The sequence below is a fragment of the Rhineura floridana genome, chromosome 2 (assembly GCF_030035675.1).
Source record: "Rhineura floridana isolate rRhiFlo1 chromosome 2, rRhiFlo1.hap2, whole genome shotgun sequence".
NCBI classification, from domain to species: Eukaryota; Metazoa; Chordata; class Lepidosauria; order Squamata; family Rhineuridae; genus Rhineura; species Rhineura floridana.
In genome coordinates this window covers 172,732,867-172,752,735 of record NC_084481.1, presented here as the reverse complement: position 1 = coordinate 172,752,735, position 19,869 = coordinate 172,732,867, and the positions used below count along the sequence as shown (strand labels likewise).

The window sequence follows — 19,869 nt, the reverse complement described above, 5'->3', positions numbered from 1 at the left end:
AGTATACATGCCTACTCAGAAGTAAGTTTGTGTTTAATGGGTCTTACTTCTAGGTAAGTGGGTACAGGGTGGCAACCTAGACTTTGATTTAGGCTTGCACTGAGGGGAAAAACGGTCCTTGTGCCTTTAACAGCTGTAAAGCAGGGAGAAATTCAACAGGTTAAACCTGTTCTAATATGGAAATGTAACTTTAGGCAAAGCTTCACCAGGATTGTAGTCTCTCTAATTTTGCGTTATGGCATGCCCCCAGTCTCTCATTATTCAAAATGTTCCTACTGGTCCAAAAAGGTTGGTGACCCATGCCCTAAAATATGGTTGATTTTAATTAACATAATGTTAGCCTAATTAGCATGATTTTAATTAGCATAATTTAATTTTAATTAGCATAACTCTTGTTCTAGGACAAAGAGGGAATATTCAGTGCATTGGGCTATATCCAACTAAGTCATACTCAGAGTACTCCCATTGAAATAAATGAACCTGAACTACATCCATTGATTGCAGTTCTACTTTGAGTATGATTTAGTTGGATACAATCAGTCTAATGAATTACAAAAGAGATGGGTAGGAGGCCCCAGAGTAGAGGGGGTAATCCCCAAAGCACAATGTACACTATTTCCTGTTGTTCCAAGATACTACTGCCATTTGTCATATACTGTTTCTAAAGACATAAGATCTAGGAGTAATTTGCATAAACTCTATGCAGTCTCCTTGTAGCTATAAGGGCTTGTAAACCAAGAAAAGAAAACTAGGCTTTGGCTTTGAATTTTTTCTTGATTTACAGCAGCTTTGTGTAACTTGGGGGAAAGTACCTTCATAGTAAGTATATGCAGAGAAATATTACTCCATTGTTTTTGACCACGCTTCTAGTACAACAAATTGTTTTCATAGCACAATACTTGAAAACAGCCCCCTTTTTAACATGCTGCAGTTGCACACAGAAGCAGCTGATGTACAATCTCAAGCCATATGAAATTAAATCCAGTTATCAACTTGGATGGTATGCTGCAAAATACATTTCAGTTTGTTTTAGTGCACAGCTGACACTCCATGGAATTTTATTTGGACAAACATATTTAATTAGTAACATAAGCACAGGTGCCATCCTACAAATCCATCACACTGTTTTCTTTTAATATAGCTGATAAACCACAGCTGATTGAACTAAAATACCACAAATGAGTAAAACAAAATACAACTGTAAACTTTTGCACTGGATGTATTGCATTCATCTTCCAGTTAAGTTTCAGTGTTAAGTCAGGGAATATGGCAACTACATTTGCAGGAGCTGCAGCAGTATTTATTAGAGGAGGTAGCAGATGCATTGTTAAATCTGAAAAGCACAGGCCTATGCTGGCCGTAAACATTTCAAGGAGCCTGGAGTTACAAATATCTGAAGTAGAACAGAGGATGTTCTAAGGGGAGTGGGAGACCTAGATGAAGTTATGTGAACTTAAACAGTAGTGATATTTAGTATGTTTACTCAATTGCCTGTAGTTTCAATGATACAGAACAAAATATATTAGAAATTTTTAAGTATTAAAAATGCTAGGTATACAGATTCACCACTTTGCCTACATTTGAAATAAACTTTATGCCTATGTTTTCACACTCTTAAATTACGTCACATAGGTATTTAAAGTACTCAGCCAGTGGAAATATCCACTTAAATATATTTAAGTGTGCAAAATGTTTCAAAATGATTTGTACACAATTTGTGTAAACACCCCTTTTTAATAAAGAGTCCATCCCTCTATACAGTATCTTTATATATTGGCTATAATAGTATCTTACTACACTGGCTATTTGCAATACTAGTAGTTAAGGCCTCTTGTTATATATAGCTTCTCAGTAGTGCAACAAAAATAGTCTTTAATATCTTGATTAATATAGCAGACATATTTCAGACTTTCAATACAGCAAAATCACAAAATTTCAATGTATCTTGAAAATATACATTTTTACTGTTCATTAGAAAAACAAAGTTAAAAATATTTATGGCGACTGATCTCTTGTGGTTCCTCGTAACTGGTTATGCAATTCGGTCTTCACAATTAAGTTTTGCGGTTTTATATAATTATGTAGTAGAAACATTTCCAGGACTTCACCCAGTAACTGAACAATCCCAAAATGCAGCAAAGGCATACAAACAGTTTTCATAGTGCACTTCCACCTCACTGAAGTAAAAGTTGCTCCTATTAGAATTTTTCCACTTCAATGTGAAGCAGATGGATTTTTAGTGGTTGACTTAAACAGTCTGACATTCTAGTCCTCTTCTGTTAAAGACAGTTCTCAGAAGAGATGTCCTCTTGGAAATAGTACATAATTCAGGATTACTTGAAGGACATTTTAAGCCAACACACACTACATGCACACACATATGTGTCCTCCAGGAATGTCAGTGCAGCTGTAATAAATAAGCATCCACATCCTAAAAAACAAGAGAGAGAAATAATTCAGAGAGCAATTTAATGCACAAAGTAGGGCTGGAATCCAACTGGAGGCTATCACTGACTGTATGAATTGATGCAGTCATTCTACAGACATCTAGAGGCCTCTCCCAAATAGTATTGCTTCCAGGCTACTTTTTGTGGTTGTTCATCTATAATAGATATTTCTAGGATTTAGTGAAGTCTTCCTACATGAATATTGTGCTCGTAGAAATTCATATGGATAGGATTGTCCCCAGCCCTGTATAGGTAGTTATGAAGTATTTACATAAAAGCATTTGAAATGTTACATGGGATTTCTTGCTTGACTGTGAAATGTTGAACCTTTAATCACAGTTCCCATGTACAAACCCTTCTCTGCTGCTTCCAGCAATAGATGCTATCCCAAAGCACTTATTTAGGGAAATCCCCTCCTTATGCATATGGATTCTTTCATTATCCTTTCTAGAATATTACCATGGTCTAATGTAAATGCTATTGAAGCAGAGAAAAGTGCATCTTTCTTTTTGTGTCCCCCACACCTTTGCCCACAAAGGAGGGAGAAAATGACAGATGCAAGCCCCCTTCAACAATTACTACTAAAGGTTAAGTTACCATGCAAGGGGAGGAGGGAGGGCAGAAATGAGTACTGTAGCTGCACCACCCTTGCTGATGGCCACTTTCTCAAGCGAGAAGCCTTTTGGAGGGTTCCCATGTGATTCAAAACCCTGAAAACAGTGAAGGGCATCAAGACTGGCAAGAAGGAGGTAAGGCTAGTGACCACCCACACACCCACGAGGTAACTTAATAAAGGCTTGAAGAAGGCTACAGACAGGAGAAATTCCAGCTGTGTGGGGAAGAACAGCATTCTTTCCTCCTCAACCATGCATGTTTTTTTCATGAGAGCTGGTACAGCAGTGGGGCTAGCAGACCAAGGTAGAATCCAGGAAGTCTCTGGTCTGAATTTCACCTCTGCCATGAACTCACTAGGTTGCTTAGATAAGCCACACTGACTCTTAGTCCCTTATGTGCAATATAGGGATAGCCAGATTTATTTACCCCAGCTTCCTAATGGGTTACTTCAAAGTGATGAAGGATGTGAAGAGAGCGCAGTTTGATAAATTAATGGAGGGCTAACCCAACATTTGCAGGCCCTCATCCCATTAATTAGACAGAACAAAATAGCTGCTGTTCAGAGACTGAAATCAGACTTCCAAATACTTAGCAACACCTTAAAAAATAAATTAACTCACTATAACTTAACTGTAGTAGAGGTTATATAAGTTTGAGAACATAAACACATTACCTTTGCTATATTACCCGTATATCCTGGAACCAAAGTAAGATAATTTTCTTGCTTCCTCAATCCACTTAATTGTTCCTTTAAAATCTGAATATTACTATGAAAGAAAGCCATAGTTATGGAATTATACAGCAGTCAGAAGTATTATCGATGCAAGTCTTAGTAAGATTTTCAGACAAATATACAACAGTAAAATTTATGGAAGGCTTAGATAGGCTTCAGAAAACTGTTTGCTATTCCAGAAAGAAGTTACTGATTTTGCAGTTTTTTGTCAAGACATGCAGTTTTTGAGGTCTCCCCACACATACATAGGAAATTGGTCAGTATAAGATAGAGGATGCCATTCAACGGCATTAGCCTGCTTTCTGCTCACGCAATGGGAATTATCCTTTTTCTACCCTCCCTGCAGCACTTCATGTGCTCCCAAAATCTGTTCCAGTGGGTTGGAGGATCCTCCTGAGCAGAAAGGGGGGCTGCAGGGTGAATGAGAGCAAAGGGAAATCTCATCGGGTCCACTAGTGTGGACTGGATATTACCCAGAACAGATTGACATTCTTGGAGTATTATTTGCTGCCTCATATTCTAGGAATATTCCTATAATCTATTTTTTGATGCTCTGAATTGAAGAGTATAAATTTATTACTTCCTCAGGAAAAGTGTACTATTCTCGGCATAGCTAAAACTGAGCACACCCTTTCAACTGTTACTTTTTAAAAGTCTTTTTTCTACCTTCAATTCAGGAAATTTTAGACGAGAAAATCTGTATTTGAATAATGTCAAATCCAAAGCTTCTAAGCCTAAGGAGAAAGGTTTCCCAATTTTTAAGGATAGAACTTTCAGTTTTATACAGAAAGGAAAATTTAATGAAAAGACAAAATGTTCTTTCAAACCACATTAAACTACCCCATTAGAGAATGTTATGTCTCCTCAGAGAACTAAGCTTCTTTGAAGACTGAACGTTAACATTAAAGCTGTTCAGGTCTAGGGGCATATCCAGCTAGAGACATTGTCCTTGAGTCCAGGGATAATTTCTTTTTCAAAAATAAAGTTGTAAATTAATGTTTTCTATGTACTGTAAATTAAAACAAAAACATTCAAAGACAAGCAAGTATACCTGTCACTGTTAATAAACATCTTCATAGGTAAATAACCACACCAATTTTCAGCACGTCACAAAATAGTTACAAAACCATAATCTTCTGATGAAGCACAAGTTCCCATAATTCTTTCAACATTTTATTATAAGAAAATTGAGGTTAAAGTAAACCCTGATGTTTACCCTTCTCTTTTACAAAGCCTCAGTTATGTATAAAAGCTAAAATAATTCTGTTTGTAAACTGCTTTGGGGGCTTTTTTGAGGGCCATAAGGTAGCATATATTTTTGCAAGAACAAACTGAATATTTGGGGTTACATCCAATGACGCCAACCAGGTTGTGCAATGGATTTCCACTTGTGCAATGGAACTTGCCCTTCCTCTCTTTCCTGTACTCCCTTTGTGCACCCCCAAAATCTGTTTAAGATTTTGTGGGCATGCAGGAGGGAGAGAAAATCCCAATGTATAAGTGAAAGCCAACTGTGCAACATCATTCTTCCTATCATCTTCTCTTAACAAGAATGAATGTCACACTATTGCAGTTTTCAGTTATAAATCATGTTTGGAGATTCACATTTTAAGAATAGTGCATATAGTACATTGTATTATATGAAACTAAGCATTTTCAGGTAATACAGAAATTTCAACAGCAATATTCTGCCAAGCAGTAGAATGCTCTGCAATTGTAATTCCAAAACAAAAAATAGTGAATTTAAAAACAAGACACATAGCAATCACATTAGGTGCTATAAAGTGTATAGCTTACCCATCCTCTATTTTGTCTGAATGGGCAGAAAGCTCTGACCACCACCTCTTAATCACAGCCTGGAGCCAATTTAAACCAACGATCACGTATCTGAAATGAATTTTTTTTACATATATTACAAAAAAATGTTGCAGAGGAATTTAACCCTGAGAAAGCATTGGCATATACAGGCAATTAATTAGCAAAATGTTTTTCTACAGAAACAGGAGGAAATTGGCATTGAGAAGGCTGTTACAGAAGGATCTTTCCACTATATGTGGATGAGTGTCATGAACATTTTCTCCTGAAGCCAAGTGGAAGGGTTTTGCTTCATACATAGGGTCCAACTAATCACCTCATTAAGTATTTGGAAGAAATTTTGTTCTAGATTGCTCTGGCTAGCAACCTGAGACTTTTGTTCATTGTACATCTTTCCATGTAAACTGAATTAAGCCAAATGAACCAATTTAGATTGCTTTGTTAAGGCTACTTTTTCAATTGGGATGGGCATATCCAACATGACTTATTTTTGGTGTATTATGAGCAGAAAGTATGCAATCAAGATTAGGAAGGTTGAGAGTGTATGCACATATAGATAATAATGCCTTATATTGATTGATTGATTAGACTTGTATATCACTTTGTACCAAAATCTTAAAAGCAATATACTATATAAACAGAATAAAACAAATGTGTTAAACAATGCACAGTATTAATACTGTAACAATGATAAATAAACTAAAGCCTGTATTGGGTAACTATAACTTCAATATAATTAAAGCTGCCCATATGCTTGGGAGAATAAACATGGTTTTATCTGGTGCCAAAATTACAGTAAATTTGGTATTTATTTATTTATATCCCACCCTTCCTCCCAGTAGGAGCCCAAGGCGGCAAACAAAAGCACTAAAAACACTTTAAAACATCATAACAGACTTTAAAATACATTAAAACAAAACATCTTTAAAAACATTTTTTTTAAAAACTTTCAAAACATCTTTTTCCAATAAAGGTTAAAGACATTTAAAAAAAAACAAAACACATATTAAAAAGCAATTCTAACACAGATGCGGACTGGGATAAGGTCTCAACTTAAAAGTCTTGTTGAAAGAGGAAGGCTTGTCTCCCTAGGGAATCCATTCCAAAAGGGGTTTCTAGGGCTATTGCAGAGAATGACTCTTCTCTGGTAGCCATCCTCAGTGCTTTTTTGGAGATGGTAAACAGAGAAGGGCAGCTGGTATAGCACAGTGGGGAGAAGAACCTAGCTGGGAGTCCAGAGTCTGTGAGTTCAAATCCCTGCTCGTGTCTCCTGGGTGTCAAGGGCCAGCTAAAGATCACCCCCACAGTGAGTGGCTCAGAGGTTATGTGCCCTGGCACCTGTGCAGCCGTGGGCAAGCTGCATAGTCCCAAGGAGCCCCCCAGCTGGCAGCTGTGGACAAGGAAGGGGCTGGCTTGTGCAGCTGTGGCAAGGTGAGCAGGCCCTAGCCAGCTGGGGAGGAGTAGCTTCAGAGGGAGGCAATGGTAAACCCCCTCTGAATACCGCTTACCATGAACACCCTATTCATAGGGTAGCCATAAGTCGGGATTGACTTGAAGGCAGTCCATTTCCATTTTTTCAAACAGAGAAGGGCCTCAGATGGCAAACACAGTGTCCATGACGGGTTATATGGGAAAAATATGGTATTTTAAGTATTGGGGTCCTGACCCACATAGAGCTTTAATAAAAGTAAAAACCAGTACTTTGAATTGAACCCAGAAACTAGTTGACTACAGTGAAGTTGTGCCAAAACTGGTGTTATATGTTCACACCTTCCAATTTTTGTTAGCGGTCTGGCTGCCATGTGCCAAACAGTCTTCAAAGATAGGCCTGCATACAACACATTGCAGTAATCCATGTTATAGGTGACCAGAGTATGCACAACTGAAGCAAAGCTATCCCCATCCAGATAAGATCACAGCTGGGCCACCAGCCAAAGTTGGTTAGAAGGCACTCTGTGTGAGGGAGGCCACCTGAACTTCCAGCAACAATGTTGGATCCAAGTTGTGGATCTTCTCCTTCAGGGAGAGTGTGACCCCATCCAGAACAGGATGCATCTCATTCATCCAGTCAGAGGAATCATCAGCTATCAATGTCTCAGTCTTGTCTAGATTGAGCTTCAGTTTGTTGGCTATCACCCAGTCCATTTTTGAGGCTAGACACTGCATCAGCACACCTGCTTGAACTGTACAGGAGAAATAGAGTTGTGTGTCATCAACACACTCCAAAAGTCCAGATGACTCAAGGTTTCATGTAGATGTTAAACAGCATGAGTGATAAAATTGAATCTTAAGGAATTCCACACTGGAGATTCCATGGGGCCAAGCAACATCACACAACCACCACCTTCTGGAGTCTGCCATCCAGATAGGAGTGGAACCACTGGAAAGCAGTGCCTCCAAATGCCAACCTTGCTAAGCCCTCCAGAAAAATATCATGGTCAATGGTATAAAAAACAGCTGAGATGTCAAGGAGTATCAACAGGAACACACTTCCTCGCATCTTTGTCCCAACACATCATCCATCATACAGGGCAACCGAGATGGTCTCAGTGCCGAAGCCCTCAGTCCTCTTAGCACAAAGAGGCCAGAATAGATTATCTTTTGTCCCATTCCAAACGTGTAATTATATGAATGTGTTAAGAAAGATTGATATTTATTTCATCAGCATCTAAACATTCACACAAAGAGAATTATATATTAAACTTACTCTTCAAATTTGCTTTTAAGTAGTAATTTAACTAATGGTAGAAGGTCTACACAGCAGCCCACAGAAATATATGGTTTTTCTTCCTGTAAGCTGAAACAACGTAATGTTAGTATACATAAATTTACACTTTTAAAATCTGAGCTCCATTAACACCCTCCTTAGATTATTTTTTTACCTGCCGGTAAGAACAGGAAGGCAGTCTACCACAACACCCAGATCTTGTATCCTAGAAACATCAGTAAAAAATACACCATTAGATACAGCTCCATGTAATTCTTCTAGACTTGAAACTTTTAAGTTCAGTATTTTAATGAACCAGTGCAAACACACAATACGCTAAGAGTTGCTGCTGTTAAAAAAATAAAACGACTTACAAAACTCTTTAGGACAACACCACAAGCACAGCATTTGTGTTGGATCCCTGCAAGCTTCAGAGTTCTGCTCACCCCCATCAATGGACACTTGCAAAAGTAGTATATGGGTCATTAAGGTGAGTGGGAGGTCTGTGCACACCTCTTACATTCCCATACAATCTCCTCTCTTTGCGGGAGGGGGAATCTTCCACACACAAGTACCATGGTGGATTGGATTATGCCAGTAATCATTTCCATATTTACCTCACTAAATAGGCTACGAGTTCACTTATACTTCTTCTTCTCCAGAAAGTTAAAGCTACATTCAGCCGGAGGTTTCTACTGAAGAGAACTTGTGCCATAGTATCATGATCTTCTGAAACCTGGAGACATAGGAACAATGTAGCCATCATGAACCAACAACTGTTCTATATTTTTCGTATCCTGCTGGGTCTCATGAATTCAATCAGCTCCTTACAGGCTATATGACAATAAAAATAAGAATCCAAGCCTTACTAAACATGTTTGTTACATGATCCCTACAAGTAATAAGGCAAGAGAGTCATTGCCCAAACCAGCTCCACACATCTGCTGTATTTCCTTTCTGGAGAGAAGGGAACCACAAAATGTTGCTGATTTCCCCCCCACTGGCGTTACAGCAGAGTGTGTAGCCTTTGTGTTCTGTCTTTTACAGAGAAGACAGAGTTTAGTCACAGCATACTTGTGTGTTTTTCCAGTGGTGGATAGCAACAAAGTGATGCGGTTCTTGCATTTGCACCCAGAAGCAATTTTCAGTTTTGGCAGGCATCTCGATAACATGTCAAATTACTAACAGGTTCTAGTCACTAGATGTACTTCTGTATCTATAACCTCTATTCTCCACTCTGATCTGGAAACTGGAACCATCTGCCCCTCCCCCTCCCCCAGTTGTACTCTCATTATCTGTAAAGAAATAGTAAAAATGGAGAATTATATCAAGCTATAATAGAAGCTTAAACTTTAAAACACACACCTATCATCTCCTTGAGTCGTACAATGCTAGAAGGGGGGGGGGAGAGAGACTTCTGATAAATTCCATTATGTATCTAAATTTTGTCTCTGTTAAGACCCTGCAGAAAAACTGAAAACCCACTCTTAATAAAGTTGACACCACCAGGGCTGGATCCAGAATTGTCCTTAGGCAAACAGAAGGACTTCTATTCATGGAAAGGCCTCCAGTCCAGTAAAAGTTAGGTTTCTACTTAATGAAAGGGGGAATTGTTGTCGTTCCCACCCCCATTTCCCCTGTAGCAACCAGCAAAACCTCCCTTTCTATTACTGCCCGCCCACCAGAAGGCAGTGATGAAGAGTGTCCCATTAGCAGAACTCCACCTATGTAAAGTCTAGATCCAACCACAGAAAAATATAATAATTTAGGGTTAACAATGTTTTACTTGAATGGGATATGTGTGCTTACATTCCATTAAGTCATCAGTTATGGGGGTGGTGATTAAGGAACAAATGTGCTTCCTCTCAAAAGGGAAACAGGATTGCATGCCTGCAGATTAACTTGCTTTGCACTGCCCCTCTGCTCTGGAGCCCAATAAAAAGCTACTGCCTTGAAGACAGTGCTATACGAGGTGTTCAATAGAGAAGACAGACTGACATCAAGGGGCTGAATGTGTATGATGTTTGAAGGAAACATGGCATTCACCCACAGATGACAGCTAGGAAAGGGCCTGTGAGCAGACCCAGGTGAGAGATGGGATGAATGGTGCCAGGAGTAAGGGGTGGCTGGTCATTTGTGTAGGTTAATTACGGAGACATCCCCTACAATGCTGCCTTCTTCAAGTGGAATCAGATCTATTTGAGTTTGTATTTTATTTCTATGTTTGGTTTTAAGCTGCTGAATTTATTTATTTATGTTATGATATGAATTATTATGTACACTGCTTTCAGCACAGTCTTGTGGAAAATCGACATACAAATAAACTAATTATTATTATTATTATTTATTTATTGAATTTTTATACCGCCCCACTAGCATAGCTCTCTGGGCGGTGTACAACAAATATAATGAATACAATAAAATCACATGGAACAATACAAAAAATATAAACGCAAATCCATAATCTAAAACCAGTTAAAACATATTTACAAAAAGCTAAAATGCCTGATAAAATAGGAAGGTTTTAACTTGGCGCCGAAAAGATAGCAATGTCGGCGCCAAGCACACCTCTTCGGGAAGACTATTCCACAGTTTGGGGGCCACCACTGAGAAGGCCCTAGTTCTTGTTACCATCCTCCGAGCTTCTCTGTGAGTCGGAACTCGGAGGAGGGCCTTCGATGTTGAGCGCAGTGTACGAGCAGGTTCATATCGGGAGAGGCGTTCCAAGAGGTATTGTGGTCCTGCGCCGTATAAGGCTTTATAGGTTAAAATCAACACTTTGAATCTGGCCCGGAAGCATATGGGTAGCCAGTGCAAGCGGACTAGAACAGGTGTTATGTGTTCAGACCGCCTGGTCCTCATTATTAGTCTGGCCGCCGCATTTTGCACCAGCTGTAGCTTCCGAACCGTCTTCAAAGGCAGCCCTACGTAGAGCGCATTGCAGTAGTCCAATCGAGAGGTTACCAGAGCATGAACAACTGAGGTGAGATCTTCTCTGTCCAGATAGGGACGTAGCTGGGCCACCAACCGAAGTTGGTAGAACGTATTCCGTGCCACCGAGGCTACTTGAGCCTCGAGTGACAGAGAAGGATCTAAGAGTATTCCCAGACTACGAACCCGCTCTTTCAGGGGGAGTGTAACCCCATCGAGAACAGGATGAATATCCACCATCTGATCAGAGAAACCACCCACCAACAGCATCTCAGTCTTGTCTGGATTGAGCCTCAGTTTATTAGCTCTCATCCAGTCCATTATCGCAGCCAGGCAACGGTTCAGCACATTGACAGCCTCACCTGAAGAGGATGAAAAGGAGAAGTAGAGCTGCATGTCATCAGCATACTGGTGACAATGCACTCCAAAACTCCTGATGACCACACCAAGCGGCTTCATGTAGATGTTAAAAACCATGGGGGACAGAACTGACCCCTGTGGGACTCCATATTGGAGGACCCACGGCATCGAGCAATGTTCCCCAAGCACTACCTTCTGGAGACGACCCGTCAAGTAGGAGCAGAACCACTGCAAAGCAGTACCTCCAACACCCAACTCCACAAGCCTCTCCAGAAGGATACCATGGTCGATGGTATCAAAAGCCGCAGAGAGATCAAGGAGAATCAACAGAGTTGTAATAATCTCATTACAAAGTATATGCTATAAAAATGATAATGATGACAATGACTATGAAAACAGTAATACAAACTATATGCATTATCTTACTGTCCTTTTATGAAGTTCAAAACAGCTTCCCAATTTTCCCTGATTTAGTATCGGGTCCATGCCTGTCAAAGATTGCCCCCCTGGGTCCCTTGGCCTCAGCACTCCAAGGGGGGTTCTTTGCTTCTGAGAACAGTCCCAACTCCCTTGGGTCTCTGCTTCCCAGGCAAACTCTCCCTCCTTTCAGGATTAAGTTTACGGTAGTAACTGCCATCACCCCTTTCCAGCTTCCTACTCTGAGAAAGGGGACCCCAGAACACCAACAGAGTTTCCTAGAACAAATCTATTGTTACTCTCTCTGTTCTAGTGCATTAACCCCCACTAATCAACAGTAGTCAGTAGCATCTAGCAATCAAGGACTGAATTTAGGAATCATCAGCTTCAAGCAATACACACCAATTATAAAATGGACGTTTATTTAAAAGAAAAGGAAAAGTATATACAGAAAGAGAGTAGCATTTGTTTCCTCAAAACTAGTCACCCTCAGCCAGGCTAAGAGAGATACATTGGCATAACAAAGGTGAGAGAATGAATGAAACAAATGAGAGAGGTGATGGCCCTTTCAGAAAAGTGCATAAGGCACCTATACACATTCTTTTTTACATTTGTAAGAAAGAGAAGCAGTTTAGCAACACACCTTGATTGAGCATTGACAGGGCCACTAGAAGCCAGGAAAAGTAGCTTCAGGAGCTGGAGCTGGCCTGTGCTTGATCATACTAGCTTTCATGTTCTTATTTGTCATCATGTTGCTTTGAAATATTCTATTATTTCTGAAGTTACAGAGAGTCACAAAAAGGATAAGAGGAAACCACGGCTCATTTGAAATTGATGTACCTTTGGATTAAATATGACACAAGATTACCAACCCTCTGTCCAGAGAGCTTAGATATGAGGAAGGCAGGCAACACAGGCATGTAACAGAAAGAAGTTCACTGGCATTCTCCTAACAGGGGCTTTGAAATTCCATTTCTTTGTTTTAAAACAAGTATCATATAATGTTTAACTTACTTCTGAAAAAAATCCACTATATTTTGATGATGGGCTTTCTGTTTGAGAGCATCCGGAATCACTGGAATTTAGTAAGAATGTACGGCCATCAGCAGGCAATTTTGCTGGCAGATTACCTGCACATGCCAGTTCATTTTCCTTATTTGCCATGTCACAGCCCCTGACTTTAGGGAGCTGTTTCTTTCTGAAACAAGGCTTTGGAGAATAATAGTGAGCTTGTCTTCTGCAATATACTACTTTGATCAGAGGATGGGGGCTGGTCACAGTTTGTCCAACAGTTGTTCTGCAATAACAAGACAGGTAACTTAGTATCTAGCTTAAAACATTAAGTATAGTACATGCAATGTTTTGAGATATTTTGCAGTAGGATTTTTGTTACTAAAACATCCTGCATTGACTTTTAGAACTTTTTTTTTTACAGAAGTACTAAACTGACACAATTCAAGCCTGCAATTCCATTTACATAGGAAACACTTTCATCAATCAGATTGGTAAGGAGTGTTAGAATTAGAACCCATATAAGGAGATATCCTCTGAGTTTCTGAAAACGTTCACACCCATGCATCTCCAATGCACAGTACAATGTACAAAAGATAGTGACTACAGTATCTTGATTACACCCCCCATCAACATTTGAAGTAGTTATATTTCTCCAACATAGGTTTGTAAAATGTGTGACCTGCTACACTGGATGTAGCTCAGTAGCCACATATACTGGCCAACAAGGTGTTTGAATGCCTGTTTTGGGGGCAAGCAGCAAAACCCAGGGCACGGGGAGAGGAGGTGTTTTGTCAAGCAACTGACAGACCACAATACATGATTACTGGGCTGCATTTAACATGGCAGATCTCAAGTTGACCAGACCTCTCTGACACACCAAGGCAGCTACTATCTCCAATGCATCATTACCCTGATTAGAAATGAGCAATGGAGGGTAGAGTGAGGAAGAAATGCAGCATTCACTTATTTGCTAGAAAACCAAAGATATTGGCCCAGTTACATAAAGCTGAGCCAACCTATGGCTAAGTGTGAACAAGTGACCATGCAGGTACTCAAGAGTAAAAATGGTGTTCATTAACTCCCCAACCCACAAGCCTTCTGCTGCTACATAACCCAGAACTAAGCCATGGTTTGGCATAGCATTACATCCAAACCTAGGTTTGGGGTTTGTCTTGCTCCAGACAAACAAAGAGTGGTAAATCAGGAACAAATCTTGGCTGTTGCTAAACTCAGTGCTAAGAAACCAGACCAAAAATGATATTTCAGTATTCTTCAGCACAAACTATGGAATTCACTCCCACAAGAGACAGTGATGGCCACCATCTTGGATGGCTTTAAAAAAGATTAGACAAATTCATGGAGAATAAAGGCCATTAATAGGTGGAGGCAGTATGCTTCCAAATATCAGTTGCTGGAAACCACAGGAGGGGAAACGTGCTCTTGCACTCAGGTCCTGCTTACAGGCTTCCCATGGGCAACTGGTTGGCTACTATGAGAACAGGATGCTGGACTATATGGAGCGTTAGATGGGCCATGATCCAGCAGGCTCTTCTTATTTTCTTATGTTAGGTTCATTGATAAGAGGACTCGTCTAAATTAGACAACTGCGTAATTCTCTCTCCAAGCTTAAGAGAAGCAGCTCTTACCTGCTTGTAGAAGAAGCCAAATGTTTTGCAGATTTCTTACCCTAGAATAAACAGCATATGTGTTATAACTATGAATGAAAAAAACTATTAATTCAGTTTACCCTTTTCTACGTATTTTCACCTTGTTTCAAATTGCAGTACACAACTGGTATCTGGGGAAATCCATTTATTTTTGCTGTGGCAGTGCAAAACAACTAATGGCTCCTCTGAGCATCTAGATGGACAGGATATTGTGACATCCATGGCAAGAGGTGGGATTATGACATCAGAGGTATGAGTAAACTACAGCCTGTACTATAATGTGAATCTTTTTGACTGATGAAAGGGAAAAAGATTGCATTTGATGGCCAGGGTCTGGGATAAATATTAATAGGTTGAGAGAGAGTAACATTGTGGAGGTTGGCTTCTTCAGTACATCAAGTCAGCTAGTATCTGTCATATTATCAATATAGTTGTAATGAGACTGCTCAGCATTTGAAAGTTTTAATATTTGGTATTCTGACTCATTGGGACTTCTGATGGAAAGGCCAGGTATTAATACAAACAATATTTCTGTTGCTACATTTGGTGTTACAAATTGTAAGGGTGCTTTCACTTGCAATCTTTGTGGAAGTGGACAGCATGATGTTGAGAAAACTGATTTTTCATTTCTTAATTACATTGCTGCTATCAAATATGTAGAGTATCACCTGGGGTCAACACTCTTTCCCCCCATCATTAGTCTTTCGGGTCCTATGCATTCATTCATTTATTTATTTATTTAGGCGCAGAGGGTAAGCGGCGGTAACGCAGCCGAAAGCTCTGCTCATGGCCGGAGTTCGATTCCAAAGGAAAGAGGAAGTCGAATCTCTGGTAAAAGGGGTCGAGGTCCACTCAGCCTTCCATCCATCCATGGTCGGTAAAATGAGTACCTGGCATATGCTGGGGGGTAAAGAAAGGCCGGGGAAGGAACTGGCAATCCCACCCCATATATACAGTCTGCCTAGTAAACGTTGCAAGACGTCACCCTAAGAGTCGGAAACGACTCGCACTAGAAGTGTAGGGACACCTTTACCTTTTTATACTTTACACATTTCACCCCCTAATGTGGAAAGCTTTCTTCTTCAACTGAATGCATAGACAACAATCATGCTCCATGACTTGAATCATCCCACACCATTTAACATGGGAACAAAGAAATGAGCCCCTAGGAGGGGTGGGGAAGGAAAAAATATGGTAAAGTAGATCTTACCATAAAATTCAGTTATAAAGAACTCGTGCTAATATAACACTACTAGGTAAATTAGTGAGAATATTTCCCAGCAATGTTGGAATAGGTAGGTATTTAGATGAAATCTTTTATGGTACAATAACTATATGGCCATACTGCACACACTGGAAGATATTTTCCGTTCTCCAATTTTCCATTCTGTTATTATCAAGGTTCATAGCTTTGGGGCTAGTAAGAAGCCTAGATATACTTATCAGGAATCAGTAGCATCCAGGACTACCTGTCTAAGAATATTTCTAGAAACTAGCTGTCATTTTCTGTACCTACTACCTCTAGATCAGCTAAGCATACTCTTGTCTTTATAATGCTGTCAATTCAATCTACATGCATTCTTGGAAGCCATTTATAAAGACTACCAACAACACCCCCTTCATGATGGCATCTGTTTTGGCAGAAGAGGTTCTGTTTTGGCAGAAGAGGTTCTGCCACCCTAGTCAGAGGCAGTATGCTTCTGAAAACAAGTTGCCGGAAGCCTCGGGAGGGGAGAGTGTTCTTGCACTCGGGTCCCGCTTGCGGGCTTCCCCCAGGCACCTGGTTGGCCACTGTGAGAACAGGATGCTGGACTAGATGGGCCACTGGCCTGATCCAGCAGGCTCTTCTTATGTTCTTATGTAACATTTAATGTTTCACTGATGTGGGGCAAAAAAAAAGCGCTTAACCTTTCTGCAGAAAAAAATCTGTTTCATAAACTCATTAGTAACAATGAATGGATGCCAACTGAAGGGTTTTTTAACAAAATAAAAGTAAAATAAACTTGCTAAATTGGATCACTCCTTACAGCATCAGAATTTTTTCTGATGTAAACTATTCTGCAAATTAGCCTAATTAACCCTCTCTAACCCGCTCCTGACAAACTGGGCAATTTCCCCCGAGCAATAATTTAGCTATAAGTCTCAGACATTTGTGTCCTAACTGCCTGTGAGTGCAACTCCACTCATGAAATACTCTTGCTGGTGGGAGGGGGGGGGGGGAGAGTGGCTTTTGCCGATTCACCTTTTTACCTGTAGCTCCCTGAAATCTGCTTTGGAGCAAAAAGGGAATCTCTACAGGGTTAACGCTGGGGGAAGAATGCACAATTTTCTATCCATTTATGGAAGGGCAACTCAGGATCAAAATATAAGGTGTATAAGGGTGTTTCTCCATTATCTCTGAAAGCTTCAGCTTTGATTAATTTGAACAAGTAACTCATCTTCAATAAATGCTGGAAACTAATCTTTATGTAAAAAGAGAGGCAAAATATAATGAATAACATCCTTGATGAACTATGGGCAGCATGTAGCAGACTGTAGTGTTTCTTGCTAGATTCAAACATTAATGCCGGAAAGTGTATAAAAAGTGGGGAGGGGGAGAAAAAGGAAAGGTATGATCCTCAATTCCCACTAATTCCAAGGCAGGTTCTCCTACCCAAATCTTTGAAGGTTAATACAAATCCAGATATGACTTGATGCTCTTTTTTAAAATTACAATTATGTGTTCAACCTGCCTGTGTAATAAGATGTGCAGAAGAGGCCTTCCTCATGGTCCTGCTGATAGACAAAAGCTCTTTGTGCGCTGATCTGGGATAGGACCTCTCTGTGGTGGCGCCTCAGCTATGGAACCCAATCTCTTCAGAAATATGATTTGGGCTGTCATGGTTTAGCTTCTGATGCTAATTAAAACATTTTTATTCATGCAGGCTTTTGCTGGGGGTTACCTCTTGTAAACTTTGTGAATCTGCTTTATTATTATTATATTGTTGCATTTTATTCTTTTATGTAATGTTACTATTTTATAACCTGTCCTAGGATTATGGAAATGATGAAGGATGGTATATAAGTGCAAATAATTAATTTCTAAAAAATCACAAAAGCTATAAAAGAAATATGAGGTACTGGGCATCTACAGTTCTTGATTTTAATTCTGGGGCTAATAACCCTTTACAGCTCCAAATGGGAGATCACTCACAACATCCATTGATTCAACAAGAGAACTAGATGTGTAAGTTTTCCTAAATCAACAATCATATTGTGTTGCATTAGAAAGCCAGCATGAGGAGAGGGAGCATCGGTGGAGGAGCTGCCTTCCCATGCTTGCGATCTGCCTGGAAAGTGAAGGGCAGAGCCCTGAAGCTGGCCTTCAGAAGGACATTGAGGATGCAGATGCATCCAACCTGCAGGAGGATAAAAGGAATTGCAGGCAGGCAGTGGGGGTTTCACGGCTCACCAACTTAAGACAGACACCAGAGAGAAGCGGACAGAAAAGGAGCATGAAGCAGCAGAGCAACTGGGCAGGGAGACAGAGAGAGGATGCAAGGAGAATGACTGGCTGTTGGAAGGTACAACAAGGAGAGAGCTTGCAAGTATGGAATGGAGAAAGAGACAGAGACTTCAAGGTGATGTGTGAAAGTACAAAGAGTGAAGAACCAAGAGGAGCAGGACTGAGAAAGAGAAACTGAGTGTGCTTTAGGAAGCATGCGCATTTGTGAAGATACAGAAGAAGGAAAGTTAGAAGGTATGAGAGGGGGGAGAGAGAATGTGTGCATGCGCATGCAAAGGCTACTGGGATAGCAGGGCAGAAGGGAGGCGTGGGCAATAGGAAAGGAGAAACAGTGGAGTTTGTGGAACATACAGGGAGTCAAACACAGGTGGAGTAGAGACAAATAAAAAGAGACAAAGAGGCAGGTTTCAGGAGTCTGAACTAAACCCAGGTGTGGGTAATAACTGGAGGGAAGAGAACAGAGAAAGGTTTCTCCAACAAAGGACTAACTGGCCAGTGCTTCCTCAGACAAAGGGTGTGTTGTGATCCAGGTCAAAGGGGAGGGCTGGCAGGAGGACTCTATGACTTTGAGGACTTGAGCGAGGGATTGAGGCAGGAGGTCTTGCAATGTCCCCAGCTTCCTCCTTCCCCTGTGGGAACACAGGGAGAGCTGTCAGAGGACGCTGTCAAGGGCACACCCCCTGCTCCAGTGGCGGAGGAGACACCTGACCAGTTGGCAGATTCCCAGCCAGACGTGCAGCAGTTTCCCACACCCGCCCAGATGGCCAGGCCCCCTTAGTTAGAGGGGGAAGTTGAGGTCCAGCCCCTCGCCCCCCACTCCCACAGGATTCAGAGGCGCGAAGAGCAATGGCAGCCACTTTGAAGGAGCAAACATTTGTGTGCGAAAGGGAAGCCTGTTTGGGGGGGGGAGACAAGGAAGGGGTGCTGAGTCAACATCTGCAACTGGAGAGTAGGTTAGTCAGTGTCAGGCAGGGGAATAGTTCCTAGAAAGCACAGAGAGCTGTATGAGTCGAAAGTCATTTAAGGTTGATGTAACTTTAATAAAACAAGAAAGCTTTACTGAGAAGTGTGAGCCTGCGTTCCTCACCGCCAAACAGGACAGGGAGGGAACAGACAAAGGCAAGAGTATATTGAGAATTTCTGGGGTTGACCACCTCAGTGGCGGGCTATAGACTAGGCACACATAGAAAACCTGATAGAGATGATATCCCATGATGAAAATAACTCGAGTGTGAAAGGGTGAAATGTTCACCAGGGATGATGTTAACAGAGATGCTGGGTTTCTGAGGACACACTGAGAAAAAAGACTCACAACCAGTTATATGGTTTAGATGAAACAAATAAAAGCTTACCTCCTTCATGTTCTCATTAATGGAATGAGAGCTCCTTTTTCTAGGGAGAGCAACAGGACGACTGTCAATGTACAGTAGGTTTCGTTTTCTAACATTTTGGGCTTCAGATGCCATAATATCCAAAATCCCTGGTTTCCAATACAAAGGTAAAGTTAATTTACATAATTAACATTATCTGTCAATCTTAAGACTTTAATTATGTAATTTAATAAAAACATTTATTACTTGCAATCTATAGTGTACACACTATACATGGAAGTCTACCAGACTACATCTGTAAGAAGTAATTAATTATGTCATGCCTCA

At 40.6% G+C, this 19,869-nt stretch overlaps 1 protein-coding gene across 1 annotated transcript in view; it reads right to left on the bottom strand.

Annotated features, from left to right (window-relative positions):
- Positions 1-1,855: 1,855 nt before the first annotated feature.
- KATNBL1 (katanin regulatory subunit B1 like 1) overlaps positions 1,856-19,869 on the bottom strand; it is a 42,316-nt gene continuing 24,302 nt past the window's right edge. The window contains exons 2-10 of the mRNA XM_061611481.1: positions 19,564-19,691; positions 14,686-14,726; positions 13,040-13,322; positions 8,935-9,053; positions 8,493-8,543; positions 8,318-8,407; positions 5,593-5,682; positions 3,736-3,829; positions 1,856-2,431 (exon numbers count right to left, since the gene is read on the bottom strand). Coding sequence (XP_061467465.1) covers positions 2,399-2,431; positions 3,736-3,829; positions 5,593-5,682; positions 8,318-8,407; positions 8,493-8,543; positions 8,935-9,053; positions 13,040-13,322; positions 14,686-14,726; positions 19,564-19,677 — 915 coding nt within the window. The 5' untranslated portion in view covers positions 19,678-19,691 and the 3' untranslated portion in view covers positions 1,856-2,398. The remainder of the gene's footprint in view (positions 2,432-3,735; positions 3,830-5,592; positions 5,683-8,317; positions 8,408-8,492; positions 8,544-8,934; positions 9,054-13,039; positions 13,323-14,685; positions 14,727-19,563; positions 19,692-19,869) is intronic.